General features: G+C 38.4%; 1 protein-coding gene across 2 annotated transcripts in view; it reads right to left on the reverse strand.

Moving 5' to 3' along the window:
• METAP1D (methionyl aminopeptidase type 1D, mitochondrial) overlaps positions 1 to 16,584 on the reverse strand; it is a 48,826-nt gene that overhangs the window by 6,107 nt on the left and 26,135 nt on the right. For both annotated transcript variants that reach the window (XM_061380353.1, XM_061380346.1), the window contains exons 2-6: positions 16,218 to 16,384; positions 12,817 to 12,966; positions 9,286 to 9,434; positions 8,551 to 8,593; positions 4,596 to 4,759 (exon numbers count right to left, since the gene is read on the reverse strand). In XM_061380353.1, coding sequence (XP_061236337.1) covers positions 4,596 to 4,759; positions 8,551 to 8,593; positions 9,286 to 9,434; positions 12,817 to 12,966; positions 16,218 to 16,384 — 673 coding nt within the window. The remainder of the gene's footprint in view (positions 1 to 4,595; positions 4,760 to 8,550; positions 8,594 to 9,285; positions 9,435 to 12,816; positions 12,967 to 16,217; positions 16,385 to 16,584) is intronic.

Here is a 16,584-nt window from a genome sequence, read left to right on the forward strand (position 1 = left end):
CTCTTGGGTTATAAATCCCTCCTGCTATGAAGCTGAAAAGCAGGTTGAAAGAATTTCCTTAGGGGGCTGGCCCTGTACAGATAGCCTCTAGGAGCATCTACAGGATAACGGGCAACCCAGCTCCAGAGGAAAAAAATCACACATTCAGTCTTAGTACTGAAACCCCATTTTTTTGGGGAGGGGAGAAAACCAACACAAACCTGCATTTTCTTTTCTTTTTACCAAATATTATTTTCCTCAAGGCAAGTCTGGTACAGTATTCTAAGTCATCACAGGAAACAAAGTGAAACAAATCCTCTTTTTATCATTGACAGAAATCATTTTGGGCTCTTTGATGGCATAAGGGAAGAATTTTGCTGATCAGACAAGATGGCACAGACAGCTTTGCTACTTGGGCTGAACATCCTGGTGAATTGATTCCTTCCCATCTAGGGATGCTTGCCCTACAGTGCCAGCTTCTTTCCCCAGGGATAAAACAGTCTTGCAGAGAGAACAGCATGACATGAATGGCTGAAGTTGCTAAACCTGTCTTACACTTTTGGGCACTTGGGAACACACTTGGGGAACACTGAATGAGATGAGACCTATAATAATTGTTTTCTTATCTAGGTATTTTATTTTTTTAATTAGAAGTAATAGTGTTTTTCTTAGCTATATTGTTAGCAAAATGACCACTGAATGGCATATTTGCCTTTTTTAAAATTTCTTAATTCTTGAAAACAGAATCAGCCTAAATGAGATTTCCTCCTGATTTTTATACCCATTTTGAATAGTACCATATTATCCAATTTAAGAAACTACAAAATTCTACTGGGAAAATATTAAAGTATTTTTCTCTTAAACGATAACATTAGACTGAGGGAATGCACAAATTCAGGGATTCCCTATAATGACAATAAATGTTGAGGTATAATTAGTAATATTTTTGAAAGAAAGGTACATTTTAGTTTCAAACTGGAACACAAATTACTGTATTTTTCTTACAATAGTACTGAACTTTTATTTGAGGTTCTCTGTTTCTGAAAGCAGACATGATGGATTGAAATAAAAGATAATTTATTGCAATGCTTACTTTCAAGTGCAGAGAGAAGCAGTGTAATTGTAATTTACAGTAGCTGTCAAGGAAAATCTATCACAGATGACATTAAAATGACTTATTTTGCCTGAGCCACTTATTGTTTAAATGTGCATAATCTGATAGAAACAGATTTTTTTTTAAATCTGCTTTATATTGTTCTAAATTAATATCAAAACATATACTTATGAGTTAAGCATTTTAAACCATTTATTAACACTTTCATTACTCCTCTTTTTTTTCCTAGGAGTTGGAAATTGGTTTCTTTAATAATCTCACATTTATATTTTTAGCTCTCTACACTCACACAACACTTCCACGTACCTAAGCTCACTGCCTTAACAAGTAGATTTCAAACTAGACTTGTTTCTGTCAGAAAGAGAAATGTCAGAAATGTCAGAAGGAAATGGAACACAGGGCCCAGTTCCATTTCCAGTGGAGCTGACCGGCAGACAGTTTTGCCACCACCTTCAGTAAGAACAGGTCAGCAAAGACTCAGATTTTTCTAAGCGAACTAACTCGCGAATCCATGCAATCTTTTATGTGCAACTTGTAGGTGATGGGAGAAGGAATCCATGAAACACTGAGTGTCAGCTATCGAGCTTCCATAACAAAGACGATGTTACAATACTGAATGCAAACTCATCTCTGCAATATAATTACTTGGAAATCTATTGTAGAAAGGAAATATTCTGATTATTTGTGTGCAAGATATGTTCTGCATATCACTTGAGCACCTATCTAGAAATACTGATGAAAGAAACCAAGACACGTTTGCATTCTGATGGGCCTAAATGTTTTCAGCTTGTAGGTAGGTGCCTGTTCTCGGGTATTTATGGTATCTAACTTTCAAAGCTTCAGATTTGTATGTATGTATGCATTATATATGTCTGTCTGCATGCAAATATCAAATCACAAATAACTGGAAACACACAGCTTCAGCAAACCAAGGCAATCTTTCAGCAGAGGCAGTGTTAAAGTAGTTCTAAACAAATCAGCACATTTAAATTGCCAACATTATAAATTCCTGAGAAATAAAGTTAACGACCTGCTATTTCATATGTAGTTTTGAACAGCTACTAGCTTTGATTAATCTGCTTTTCAAAGGGGGCGCTGACTATATATATTTACACTTTGCAAGTGAACTGACCTCTGTAGCAACACAGCAAAAATCCAATGTCACATTCAATTCTGTTCTTTTTTCTTCTTCCTCCTTTATTTTTTTCCTTTTTTGTTTTTTTCCTTTTTTGTTTAATACAGCTAGAATTAATGTAGTGAATCTGTAATGAAATGCATTATCCTGCGTGGAGATTTATCAGATTTTCCAACTGAATGCCATGCTTTGCTAGCACTAGCTGGAGTTCACCTGCATGTTGGTGTGGCGTGTGGCTCTTTTTTGTAAAGAGTTAAGTTGAACACAAAAAAAGGGAACAAAGGTCAGCACCCAGCCGCCACTTGAATGTGAGATTTTTCTTTTTATTCCCCTTGATGTATACTAGGCTCTGTGTTATTAGTCTTAATGATGGAAAATTGTAGTGTTGATACAAATCTTTTTTTCAAAGTAGTAGGCGGGAGCTCCATTTGTTAGTAAGTTTTTTTGTGACTAAAAGCCACGGACAGTACATTTATGTAGCAGTAAAAGGCCTAGATGCTCTTTCCATAGCAGAGCTAATTATTCCTACTGTGACCTTACTGATCTACCCTGTTCCTAGTACATCTCATCTGCACGCCTGTTCCTCTGTGTAGATGGTGTCAGAGAATATGAAAAACCCTATAATGAAACCATTTTCATGATGGAGAAAGGCTACTGGAGTTGCACTTGCTACAAAGAGGCTCAATTATATGAGTAATTGTGATAATTTTCTACATTCATAGCCTTCAATGGGGAAAAAAGAATGAGAGCCACAAAGGAAAATTACTTTAACAAGAAAGTACAGAGAGTAAAAATGGAAGAAGAGACAAAAAAGGGGAAAAAAATAACCAGAAAAAAAGTTTAAAAAATAGATCTGGAGGGAGGAATAGCAAGACAGGGAGAACAACAGAAATGCTCAAAAAGCCTATGTGCAGCTGTGTTGCACAATTAAATTGAATTTTTTTTCTGCAGTTGATGAATGTGACTACTGCAAATGTGCCTCTGTAGTTAGCTATCATTTGTTGTTCCGTGACAGGAAAAGGATAATTACCTCTCAGAGAGAATCAAAGGCTGACATGCCCTTTAGACACAGCCATGAATGCAGAGCTCGATAGAATGCTTGAATAAGAATCCAGTGTTCTGTGCCCCCTTCTACTCAAGAATAAATTTTGTTAAAATGCAAGAGCACCACCAGTAAATTTGTTGAACCCTAGGTGTTCAAAAATATGAGGTGCATCTATCGACTCATCCCATTTGCAAAAATAAAACTACATTTTGAATTCACTTCTATTATATTCATGGACAGTAAGATAGTGAGATATGCATTAAATTTCTTTTCCCAGTAGGGGTCTGATTCAACATTTCCTATGAAAGAACAGAAAGACACTATCCTTTTTCTCCAGGCTAGTTAGCCTATAATTTAAAACTGTCAAAAACACAATTTTATACAAAGTCTTCAATAAAAGCTTCTCAGATATAACCCAAAGAGGTTTTACTAAAGTTTGATTCAGACTCTGTTACAATATTTTTAAAGCTATAAATACATCTAACTGATATTTTGCCGTTCTCTTTTTTCCTCAAAGTATTTGAAGATTTACAAAGAAAAAAAAAAAAGCAGCATCCTTTCAAGGTGACTAAGCCTTGCAGCTTTTAAGTAATCAGAACGTATTCAATAGCGTGTTGGGACCATTAATAGTCCAGAGAAGTATTGCTTAATGCAATGTATGTGATATATGTCCGTGCTCTTTTTGGCAAACATTTTAAAATAATTCATAGTTACCTTCAAGAAACTAAGCCGTATTTTTATTCAAAGCTGACAGCAGCAGAGGCATGACGGCGTTTATGTGAAGGCTACAGGAGATGCAAAATAGGGAAAAACCTCTGAATGTGAGCTCTTTTTCCCCCTGTGTCGTTAGCATGCACTGCTCTTTGTAAGATCAAAAGCTCTCGAGTTAAATATTTTTGTGCTTTTTAAACAAAGAGACTTATTTATGTTGACTAATTCCTTTGTAACATTCGTTATTGCTATACAACGAAAACAATGGTTTCTAACCTCCTCACATGGCGAGACAGATGTGGTGCAGTTTCACAGACAAACGCAAAATAAACAAAACCCCACCGCAAATTACATCTGTTAATTTAAAGCTATCTCGAGCACATCTTTGACTCTTTCTGCAGTTATCTTTGCTGACCCCAGTGTAATTCACTTAAAAAAAAAAAAAAGTCTCTTACCCAAGGACCAACATTACAGCTTGGCAGTTCACATACTGATATCAGACTAAAATGATGGTTTTGAATCATAAAACATGTCATCAGCTTTATACCAAACCACCAATAACCTTTGTCCCACTTGCCAGCCCTCCTTTTACTTGTCAATATAAGGCTTACCTGATTGTGTTTCCAATTACAGAGAAGGGAGCCCCTGGTCTGCAAGCTGCAATTGCTTCATCTCTACATTTCCTGGCAACCTCCACTAACTTTTCACCAGATTTATCCACATTGCCCACCAAAAAGGTTTCAGAAGTGTCACCATGGTAGCCATTGTAATACACCTAAACACACACAGAAACGTAAAGACATTTTCTCATTTTGCATCCAGAAACAGATTGTCTCCTTAATTAAATCCATGCTTTCTAGGAATGAGCTATGTATTGTAACAGCTAGACCATGGGTAAGCTGTATTTGCGAGAATGAGACCAGAAGAGCAAAACATTGCAGAGGAGAAAAAAACCAACCAAACAAAAGATTGCAAGGTGTGTAAGGGTTGCCAGTTAAAAATTCAAGAAAAGCAAAAGTTGTGCATTACTGCCCAGCAGCGAACCAGACAATGACACTGCTCAGCTACAGGGCACGAGGCTAACTGGGCTGTATGTAAGAAGATGGATGGAGGCTGTGCATGGGCTGAAGGGGGTTCTTGGGGTCCATTGGGAGCCCACCCACCCAGGACACCTGCTCCTGGGGCTGGGACCTTCTTGCACACCACAGGGTTGGCTGCTGAGTTCCGGTGTTGGGAGTGGGCACTTGAAGACCCAGCAGCTCTAGGAGGGAGACCCACACCTCCACAGCCAGCAATCCCTGCTGGGGTTTTGAGTGATACTGTGCACAGCTGGGTGAGAGGGGCACCCTGCTAACATCCACAGGGAGCCCCATGGAATGTACGGGCCAGATCTACAGCCAGCCTCTGCATGTTTGCTTTAGTCTCAATTTTAAGCTACGGTGGGGCATTAACATTGGATTTTACTTCTGGTATCCAGAGCTGAATTTTGAAAGACAATAAATGTACCATTCTGACACTGCAAAGTTTCATGTCCTGAAAACATGGCACCCTGCTGAATAAAAACATTTTTGGTTCTTTTCACACATTTCGTAGGCTTTAAACATCAGCTCTCCAGAAGTTCTCTGCTGGGCACAGGAAGCCTTGGCTATGCACTATGGAGCTCTGCAATGCACCATTAAAATGGGGTTTGCAGCTCCTAAGTATGGCAGGCAGGCACATAATTGTAAGACCAAGCCAAATTACCCTAAGGAAAGACAAATGATAATGGTGCACAGTTTTGATCTTCTAAAACATTTTGTCTCCTGAACAGTGGGCAACTATCCTTCTAGGACTAATAACTCACCAAGCTTAAAGCACTGAACTTTTGCCACTGGTGAGCTATTTGTGAAAGACAGGCTCACATTCTTTTTGGTCAATTCCAGACTAGAAAAAAACCAAAGAAAGTAAAAAATTGGCTACAGACAGTTTATGCCAGGGCCAGGTTTGTGTTCAGGGTGAGATGGGAACAAAATGCAGGCAGTTAGGAGCGAGAGGTGTTTAAAAGGTGAGTGCCAGCAAGCATCCAACTGTGTTGCCACCACTCTGGTGGAGAGCAGCTGTGACCTCCTGCTCTACACCTTCCTCTGCCATGCCAGACTGCCAATAAATCTTTTCTCTTTCTTTTTTTCTATTATTAATTTAATGCCCATTGGTCAGGTTATAATCTAGCTAGCTCATATTTAAACTAAACTGGTTCATTTTTAGTGCTAGCAAGTACAACACACAAAACCCCAGCATTAAACATCCTCCTCCTCCTGAAATAGAAAATACAGATTTAAAACATAGGAGAGCTTAAAATTAATAGCAATATTTGCAGCAGCCCATCAACTGCAATTACAGACTTCTGACGTTAATAAGCTACAACCACAGCAACTGTAACACACTAATTCCTTGCAAGTCAGGAAACAACCAAGTTGTAAGAAATGTTAACCTCGCAATGGCAGGCTGAAAATGGCACTATGCTGAGGATTCAGTGATGGATAATGCTATTGTTTCTACACTAAAATACATTTTAAAGGCCACATGATACCAGCCAATAACATTTGTATTTCATGTACGAAATTTTACCACCTTAATTGTGCAAAAATGGATTTTTTCTTCAAATAATTTGTACATAGCGTGAAGCTTTTACACTCAATAACCAGAACATTATTTAGTCATTTTATAGAGCTTGTAAACAATTATAAACAATTTGTTGTACACTATTTACTTTGATTTTTATTCTGTCCACCTGTGAAATGTCCCAGATTTGCTCATTAAAAATAAGCTAAAAAGATCAGTTAGCAGTGCTGAAAAGCAATCTTTTTTCTTCAGCTATTTTGGAGCTCAGCAATTATCAAACACAGCACAGTTCAGTTTTGAATGGTAAAAAGATCTTACAAAGATAATCAGAAATTCGCATCTTTGCAGGAGTCTTCACATTCACAGAAACTTCAAGGTTTATTAAATTTTACAAGGCTAAACAGAAAACAAATAAAAATGTGCAATCAAAAAGATCACTACCATTTAGTCAGACTTTATTTGTAAAGCAGAGTGAGCAGGATATGCACTAATATAAAAATATTTCATTTAGTTTATCATGGAAAGTGTCTGTTATATGAATATATGTTTTTACATACACATATATATATATGGCATCATTATTACCTTAAAAGATAAAAAAAAAAAAATTACCGTAATGAGATACAAAGAAATCAGCTGTTAAATCCTTAGCTGTTGCAAACTGATTTAGACTAATAAAATGAGCCAAGGTACACCAGTTCACCAAAGTAAAAATGCAGGCCAAAAATACACTTTCAAAATGATAAATCACACTGTGCAAACCTGATATTGTCAGAATTCCACAATTAGAAAGTATGGAGATGGGAATGAATTTAGAAACATCAAAAAAACAACCAAAGCATACCCAGTTCTAGATCACACGTGCGGATACCATGGGAAAAAGGTTACTGACCCTAATTTTAATAGAAAAAATATTTTAGCAATCTTGCTTGAATCTCATGCTCAGAGGTAGGTCTGCTGCAGATTTCTTCCACTTCTGCCAGTATGAAATTTGGACCCATGGAAAATAGTATCAAGTTACCAGAAGTTCCCTTAATGATTAAAAATGCCCGCTGTTACAAGATGTTACTCCCTTGTATGTGACATATTATTGCAAAGCAACAGTGGGATTCAAAAGACATCTGTGTTCATATTAGAAATAAATTGCACTTTAGGAAAATAAAAACATGCACAGTAAAAAGAAAAAAAGCTTCTGCAAGAGACAGCTTATATATATATAAATGAAATGAGAATTAGGCTTCCAGTTTCCATACTTTCTTGCTCCTAAGAAAATCCAGCTGGTGTTTATTTAAGTAGCTATAATTGACCATTCTCTGGAAATATTAAGTCATAGTTATATCACACTATTTCTGTTTCTGTGCAAAAGGTTCGGGGCTTTTATACCAGAAATGGAACACAACACTACCTTCAGGGATTTTAATAAATGTAGGGAACACTGCTAGCAAAAGAGTTGCTGTCCAAATAGACTGACATACGCAGGCCAATGTAGCCTCTAATGACAGAGTAAGATAATGTCAGGCCCCACTCAAAATCAGCAGGAAGAGGAAGATCAATCTTGGCAGAGTGAAGGAAAAATGCTGGCTTTCTTCATGTTAGCTCATCTCATACATATCTATCTTCAGCTGCTGCCCAGTACTGTGGTGCTCTGCATTAACTACACAGTGGATCAATAACAATTACACCTTCTCAAAAACATGACACATAGCAGGATTGGGTTGACATTTCACTTAGGCCAACATTGATCTCAGTGCATCTGATTCCAGTCCTAAATTCAAGTCAGGCCTGGGTCTAGCTGGAATAAACACACAGTTAAAAACAAAAAAGGAAACCAGCTGCTTGTGCCTTGGCTCAGAAGTAAACAGCACATCCATCTGTGCATCCCCCATCTTCAATCCACTATTCTTCCTGTTGCTACTAGTGATTCGAAAGTTGATCAAAGACTATTTTTTTATATGAATTACTCACCGTGACATCAATGTTGATAATATCTCCATCCTGAAGAGGTCGACTGAAACATAAACAGAAAAAAACCCACAACAGTGACAGACGGTTCCCAACAAAGGGAATATAAGAATAAACACCTAATGACACATACATAAAAAATCAGGGGGTAGATATTTTGTGATGGAGGAAGGCCGAGGCAAAAAGAATAACCATTTTTAATGTTCAGCTCTCACTACTTAGAGAACAAGCGTAGCTGAATATAAAATAATGAGAAACGACTACCAGAAAAACATACCAACACCTCAAAAATCTGCCATTATATTTATTCTTTTTCTCTCACTAGGGTTCGTATTTTACTTTCTGAGTAGCTGAATGTGTTGCAAATAATAATAAAAGCCACCCAACAACAACACATAAATTCAAATATATTTATTCCTTCACCTATATTTATTTTGCTGGAGGGAAAGAAAATAAATCAGACTGTTCTTGGTTTTTTTCCCAAACACTAAATTCTAAAGGCATTATGCTTTTTTTTTTAAGTTTCTTGACAAACAGGATATTTTTTCCCTATTTCACATTAATTGCTATAACATCTATAACATCTATAACATCTATCAGTAACATGATGTGCATCTGCAATACATTTGTATATGACATTTAGTTAAGCTGAAACATGTTCAATGTTAAACATAATTTATTAATTTCAGTTTAACATTTTCATTTCTGGTGGTAGAATGTATATTATTGGGGAAATACCTGTCAGGAATACCATGACATACCACGTTGTTTACAGAAGTACAAACAGATTTTGGAAACCCTCCATAGCCCAGAGGTGATGGATAGGCATTCTGACTGATTATTTCATGATGAACAATGGAATCTATTTCTTCAGTTGTCATGCCAACCTAAAATATCAAACATAACATCCTGTTAAAAAAGCAAAGATAGTTTCTCATATTTACAGAATGTGATTGCAGCCAAGTGTTTCAATGAAATCTCGGATGTTTCAAATACACTGCTTTGATACAAAACACTAAACTGCCTGATATACTTTATTGATATGTTGAACCTTCTTTTTTAAAATAGAGAAAGGTTTTATACAAAGTATACAGTAAAATCGAGTACTTAAAGGTTCCTAGAAAACCTAAAATACTGTCTACTTCCTTTCCATTCTTTTTTCCACATCTGATTTCTCAAGACACCAATTTTCCATGGCACCTTGTTTCAGTAGCTGCTGAAATGTCTGGTTTCAATGCTCTCAGTCATTTAAAACACATCATTACTTTCCCTTTGATTTGTGAAAGAAAAGACCTTAACTCTTGTAACTGCCCAGGACATTCATCATAATGCATTTGTGCATTTTATGAAACTGCTTTCCAAGTATGCTGTAATTTTATAAAAGATTTAAATATTTGGCTTCATATCTTGAGGATATTTTACTTAAAGTCACCATAGCCTGGATGATCACAGTGAATCTACATCCATAAAAATCCATTATTTTTAGAAATATTCATTTTTACGCTTGACATTTTCTAGATTCATCTTTTTCTCACAATTTTACATATTTAAAAAAACCCCTCTCATAAATCATTCAGCCATTTTCTGAGTATCCATGGAGTGGAAAATGCAAATGCTGAAAATAACATTCTTCTTGCTTTTCTTTTGGATCAACTCTGTCTCTGGAATGGTTAGAGCTGAAATTTGAAATTTGGTAGGGAAACCTCCCTCATTCAGAAGAAGTGCTTTTGAGGGTTCCTTTCCAAATTGATTTTGATTTGAATGAGTTTTGAGTCTTTGAAAATCATACTTCGTACCCATATGAAGATCAATCTTGGCAGAGTAAAGGAAAAATCACAGTGGCTGTGATTTTGGAGGCCTTTTTAGTAACACAAGGAATACAGGTAGGCTGTGGTGCAGGAGGCATACTTATCCATACATTGAAATATTCAGTGATCATGCACAATGAATAGAGTGGAGTACACTTGTGTGCTGTGCTGAGGATAAAACCAGGCCCATTTTGCTCAGCTTGTATCTTGCTCAGCACAAAAACATGGCTGGGTAGATAAGGAGCAATGATCACACTCAAGATCAGGATTTGGGGTTACTGTGCAACCCCCCTGCTTTTGCAGTAGCCATTGCAGCCTCTGTGCTGGGATGGCAGCCGCAGCGGACTGTCTCTATTGGATACTGCAGCCAGTGGTTCTGGATAAATACAGGTTTGTTGCTCCTGCCTTCACTCACCCATCTATCATTTTCAATACAGACAAACTGAACCGCTATGTACCAGACTGGGTGCTGTCTGCCGCTGGCCTGCTCAAGGAATCTGATGTGGCTGTTGGACACTCAGCACACAGATCTGTGCTCCCTGCATGGCAGGCTTACACACTGTGGAAAGTTCTGCTTTTAACAATATCTCTTTTACTTTTAAAAGAGCTTTTGCTAGCTGGGCAAGGCTGGGGAGGCACCTACTGCACACCTCACCCTTTATTTGGGACTGGGCAATATTATGGGATCTATCAAAATACTTCCATTTCATAGAATTTGCTGTTTTATTTCAAAATCATTAACTCAAACCTAGGAAATACTGTCATATATAATACCACATTGTATTTTTAAGTCCTACAGGCAGTGAATGGTAGTACCAAAACAACACTCAGCCTAAACTTCATCTTTCTGCATCCATGCATTATAATGCACCTTTGTTGTATTGGGGAACGTTACTGCCACTAACTAAAGCTGGTTTGGAGGGCTGCATTCAACAAGACAACAGGAACAGGTGGAAGGATGGGGCTCTTCAAATAAAATAGCAATGCAGAGTTTACCTTATGAGAACAGCCTAAAAGACCTTGGTTTGTTTAGCCAGGTACGCTAAAAGCTGTAATAGCTCTATTACTATGGGAAAGAGACAGATTCAAGGAAAGGGAGGAGGCTGTTTAAGAGTGAAGCTGGCACAAGAACAAATGGGTATAAACTGGCCACATGCAACACCAGGCTGGGAAGTAAAAGCCGCTTCCTGTTGCAGTGAGGGAGGGTCCTGGCCAAACACTTAACTGGTATAAAACGCTCACCACCTGTCTCCAGCTGACCTGGGCAGTGGTTGCAGCACCACAACTCCTTATGCCACCTCCCTCCCAGTCCACAGGTCCTGGTCATGTAGTTTTTACCTTATATAAACCTTCTTGCTCCAAAATGTTCATTACATCTATGCAGTATTTTGCTATTATGTATGATTTGGCACATACTATGAACTGCATCCTAACCTATACTGTGCTGCGTACATATGTATTTTACACATGACAACAACCAAAGAGTATTAGTGAAAAACTGCTTGCATTCAAAACCCACGTTGCATGTACATGATCCTTCAGAAACATGTACATATAAGCCTATGTAAGATTAAAGATGTAGGCAGTTTTGTTATTGGCCACCCAGGTCCAGAATTAAACTTCTTGGAAAGTGTGATGACAGCTGAAAGAAAAAATGCATGGTAAACTGGTATTTTTTAGCCCCTTTTAAGTCAATGGCATTAACCTGCAGTCCCCATCTATCTCTGCATCCCGTAGCTACTCAACCCATTTTACTCTATCCAGTATGCTATTACATGAAATAACAAGGCAAGGCAAAAAAAGCACTCCTTCATCTGCAAAACCTGGTAACAGACTCCTCCCATTACATTTGAACTTGGGAGGTATCCTAAAAAGCATACTGTAGAAACATTTCTGGAAACCAAGAGGCTTTATTACCAATGCACTCCAGAAAACTGTAGAATTTGGCAGCTGGTTTTTCCAATGGCAGCTCTAGGAGTTGCACCGGACCCCACAGGACAGTGAGGGGCCAAAGGATGGATGGGAACAAAGGAGGCAACTCAGCCCTTCAAACTTGCATACATGAAGAGCTAAAAAGCATGACGTATGAGGAAGATCAGCCATGAAATGAAAGGAAAAAATGTAGCAAGGGCCTTATGAGAAACTCACATGATTTGGCACAATCCTAATGGAGGGAGATTACAGACTGAGAGACATTACACCTGAGAGACATTACACCTGAGCCAGCAACTCACTCTAAGTACTACATAGGTCCAAAATACAGAAATAATTAAAAAGTCATATTATGAAATGAATCAAAAGTTAATAAATCCTTTATTTTTATCACAATCTAACTTAAAAGTTGGATGCACATTAAGGGAAAGTAGAAAAGGAAAAAAGATAGAAAAAGGTAGAAAAAAACCCCAAATAAGTGCAAGCATAAAATGTATTCAAGCTGTTATGGGACTTCTGTAATTGTTACCTTCAAGACCTTTCCAGCCAGAAGCAGGACATGACGGGCCAATTGACAAGCTTGACGAAGCCCTTGAATCTGATCTTCATTTTTAATTTCTATGTCGTCTCCCCAGTCTGGTACAATGCCTGTCGTCACATAGTCTGGCTTCTTTATGTGCTTGGAGAAAAAGGATTGAAAATGAAGATCAGAAAACTGAGCATGACAATGGGATCATTTTCTCAGATACTGCCTCCTGCTTCATGGCAGCTTGCCCTTTCTGTCGTAGTATCGACCTTCCTAAGCCATCAGGGCAAACCCTCAAGGCTGCCTCAGTATTTCTTCCACTGCCCTTTTGAACTTAACATTGCCTGTTACTGCTGACTTGTACAGTCTGTTAGCCTTCCAGTGCTGAAACCCCAGATACTGCAGCTGACTTCCAGCACAGTTGCAAGTTGTGAAACTGTGAGAAAGACTTTAAAACTCTTCATTTTCTTTTGCAAAGAAAGCAGCACATTTTCTACAAAAGGCATCTAAACATTGGGACCAATGGGACAAACATACAGAATTAGGCTCAAAAATAAAACTGATCAGATCCTTAGTTTCTCATTCAGACAAAACTCTGATTAACTTTCACAAGATTGCTTTTTGACTAAGAACCTTAGGATTTAACTTATTTTAATTTGGAAGTTTTTACTTCTTAATCTAGATCATAGGCTATGCCCAAATTTGTCCACCTACAACATTATGATGTGTCAAGGAAAGTGCAATAAACTCCATTTTTTCCCACACATAAAGTTCTGAAAATTCATTTCTGATTTTTTAAAATCCACAACAGTTTCATGGCACGTGTATAAATACAACAAGCTAATAATAATGGCAACAGAGGTGTTAAATGCACAGAGATGCACCTTGCACAGAGATGGAAATACACTTTCTCCTGGAGGTTCCTGGGCTGTTTCACTGGCTGGGGGAGAGTCCCTTCGCCCATCACAGCAGGGCTGATTCTCTACCACGCCAGCCACAGGGTCAGTTTTGCACTGAGTTCACAGAACATAGAATCAAGTTCACAGAGTACAGAATCAAACAGCAGAAACCAAAGTGGGCATGTGGGCTGTACACAAGAACACCGTAAACTGGCAGGGTGTAGGGGTAAAGAGTGATACAGCCAATTAGCTCTAGGTGGGCTTTAAATAGGACTACTGTTACTCCTACAGGTATTTAATTTCTACTCTGATAAAAAGTGAAATTATCTTTAATGGATTTAGGTCAACAGAATTTCAGATTTCTGTTTTGTTCAAATTAACAGCATATCGACCCTAACAACATCCTACTGCAGTGGGCTGGGACTTTATTTAGTAAAAAACCCCTCCATTTCCTGGATTAGCAACTCCATAACCATAGCACGCTCACTTTCCCCTTGGAGGGCACATATATAGAAACTGTTGAGACCTGACCCTCCTGACCTGTAAGATCTGTTAAGGTAGAAGCCCAAAGCAGCATAGATACAAATATCTATGTATATACAGTTTCACACCAACATCTTGAAAACAACCATGTTATTTCAGTATGATTTCTGGCATATTATGTATTAGGCAGTTACTTTGCCCTCAAGATTTTAGAGTTAAAGAATTGGACTGATTTTTAGACAATCTCAGAACTCTGATCTGTGAAGACAATTTTTCATTATGACAATGCATTTCTCCCTCTCTGTCCTAAAAGAAGCATTTAAATACAGGAAAAAGAGTTCCACAGTTTCTAAACTTTTGAAAATATCTAAAGCATGTAACTCTATGTTCTCTCCTTGCACAGAGCTTCCTTAGCCCCTTAGGTGTAAGAGCCCTACATCTTTATCTGCTTTCCTATTTAACAACTTTTAAGTATTTCTGGCCCATGGAAATACTCTATATTTTGAATAAGAAAGCTATAATAAGATGAAAAGTAAAATTTAAAAAAATTAGTAATACAGATCCTGAAGCACTGGTTAGGACAGGTATTTTGGTTTTCTTTTGTCTGCAGAAAAGATACTAAACGGTTAATTTGTATGCTGTAAATAAATGTGGGGGAGGAGGGAAAGGGAAGAAAAAAGAGGGAAAAAAAAAAAAAACACCAGAAGTTGGACACATTTTAAGATTGCATGAAAAAAAGTTCCTTTTAGCTCTAAAGTACATAAAAGTATATGTTGCAAGTACAAAAAACCACTCAGGCACAGTGAAGACAAGCTTAGAATGTGCAGTGGGGTTGCGTGGAAGCTAGCAGCAGGTATTGTATGTTCTCTTCCTAAATCTGACATAACTAATTAACAAAACCTTCAGCAAAATATAGATGGTTTTATAACTAGCTTGCTGGAGGTTTATACAGAAAAGGACTCAGATGATCATTAATGATTCCTACTGACTCTTGGTAGGACCATCTACAATTGTACAAAACGAGAATCTGGACCCAGAAATGTAAAGTGCTGACAGATTAGAGAAGAGATTCAGAGCAGCCCTGCAGAGAAGGACTTGGGGGTGTTGGTCAATAAGAAAATGAACATGAGCCGGCAGTGTGCTCTTGCAGCCCAGAAAGCCAACCGTATCCTGGGCTGCATCAAAAGGAGCGTGACCAGCAGGTCGAAGGAGGTGATCCTACCCCTTGACTCTGCTCTCGTGAGACCTCACTTGGAGTATTGTGTGCGGTTCTGGTGTCCTCAACATAAAAAGGACATGGAACTGCTGGAACAAGTCCAGAGGAGGGCCACGACAATGATCAGGGGACTGGAGCACCTCTCATATGAAGATCGGCTGAGAAAGTTGGGGCTGTTCATCCTGGAGAAGAGAAGGCTGCGTGGAGACCTCATAGCAGCCTTCCAGTATCTGAAGGGGGCCTATAAGGATGTGGGGAGGGACTCTTCATTAGGGACTGTAGTGATAGGACAAGGGATAGTGGGTTAAAACTTGAACAGGGGAAGTTTAGATTGGATATAAGGAGGAAATTCTTTATTGTTAGGGTGGTGAGGCACTGGAATGGGTTGCCCAGGGAGGCTGTGAATGCTCCATCCCTGGCAGTGTTCAAGGCCAGGTTGGATGAGGCCTTGGGCGACATGGTTTAGTGTGAGGCATCCCTGACCATGGCAGGGGGGTTGGAACTTGATCTTAAGGTCCTTTCCAACCCTAACTATTCTATGATTCTATGATTCTATGATTATTAAGATATTCCACATTTATACTACCCTAAGTGAACAAGCCCCAAATTTAAACTCCCTAATAACTGTGTTTAACATGGTAGGCAGCTGAAAACTTCTCTCACCAATGCTCCTGTTTCAAATACCGGATGGAGCAACAGGACAGTGACCCAAACTCCGAGCCTTTGGACAATGAATACACTTGATCTCACCTGCAGCTGAACTCTACATGACTGAAGAACACATTAGATGATAGAAATTGCAATACCTTAGGAACTGGGTGAGCTGGAGAAACCGTAGCCGGCCGAACTATGCTATAAGCAGTATTTCTTTGTCCCTGAAAGATGCAGCGCCTTTGCTGTTGATTGCTTGACTGTCTGTGCAGGTAGATATGATTGCACAAAGAAAAGAATACGTGGCAGCCAGTCACAGAACCTGTTAACAGATTAGTTTAAAATGGTTAACATAGTTTTCTACTACACCTTACAAACTGCAAAGGGCAAAAAGAAGGACATTGTGTAAAATAAAACACAGAACTCACGCAGTGGCCCAGGGTAGTTCAAAATGGTCAAGTCTTTTACTGTTAAAGACAGAGCATTAACATCAAGAAGCAATAAGAACAAAAAAAACTCCCC

The sequence above is a fragment of the Neopsephotus bourkii genome, unplaced genomic scaffold (genome assembly GCF_033783945.1).
Source record: "Neopsephotus bourkii isolate Nb327-2 ecotype Australia unplaced genomic scaffold, CSIRO-AGI_Nbou_v1 NB_196, whole genome shotgun sequence".
Classification (NCBI taxonomy): domain Eukaryota; kingdom Metazoa; phylum Chordata; class Aves; order Psittaciformes; family Psittacidae; genus Neopsephotus; species Neopsephotus bourkii.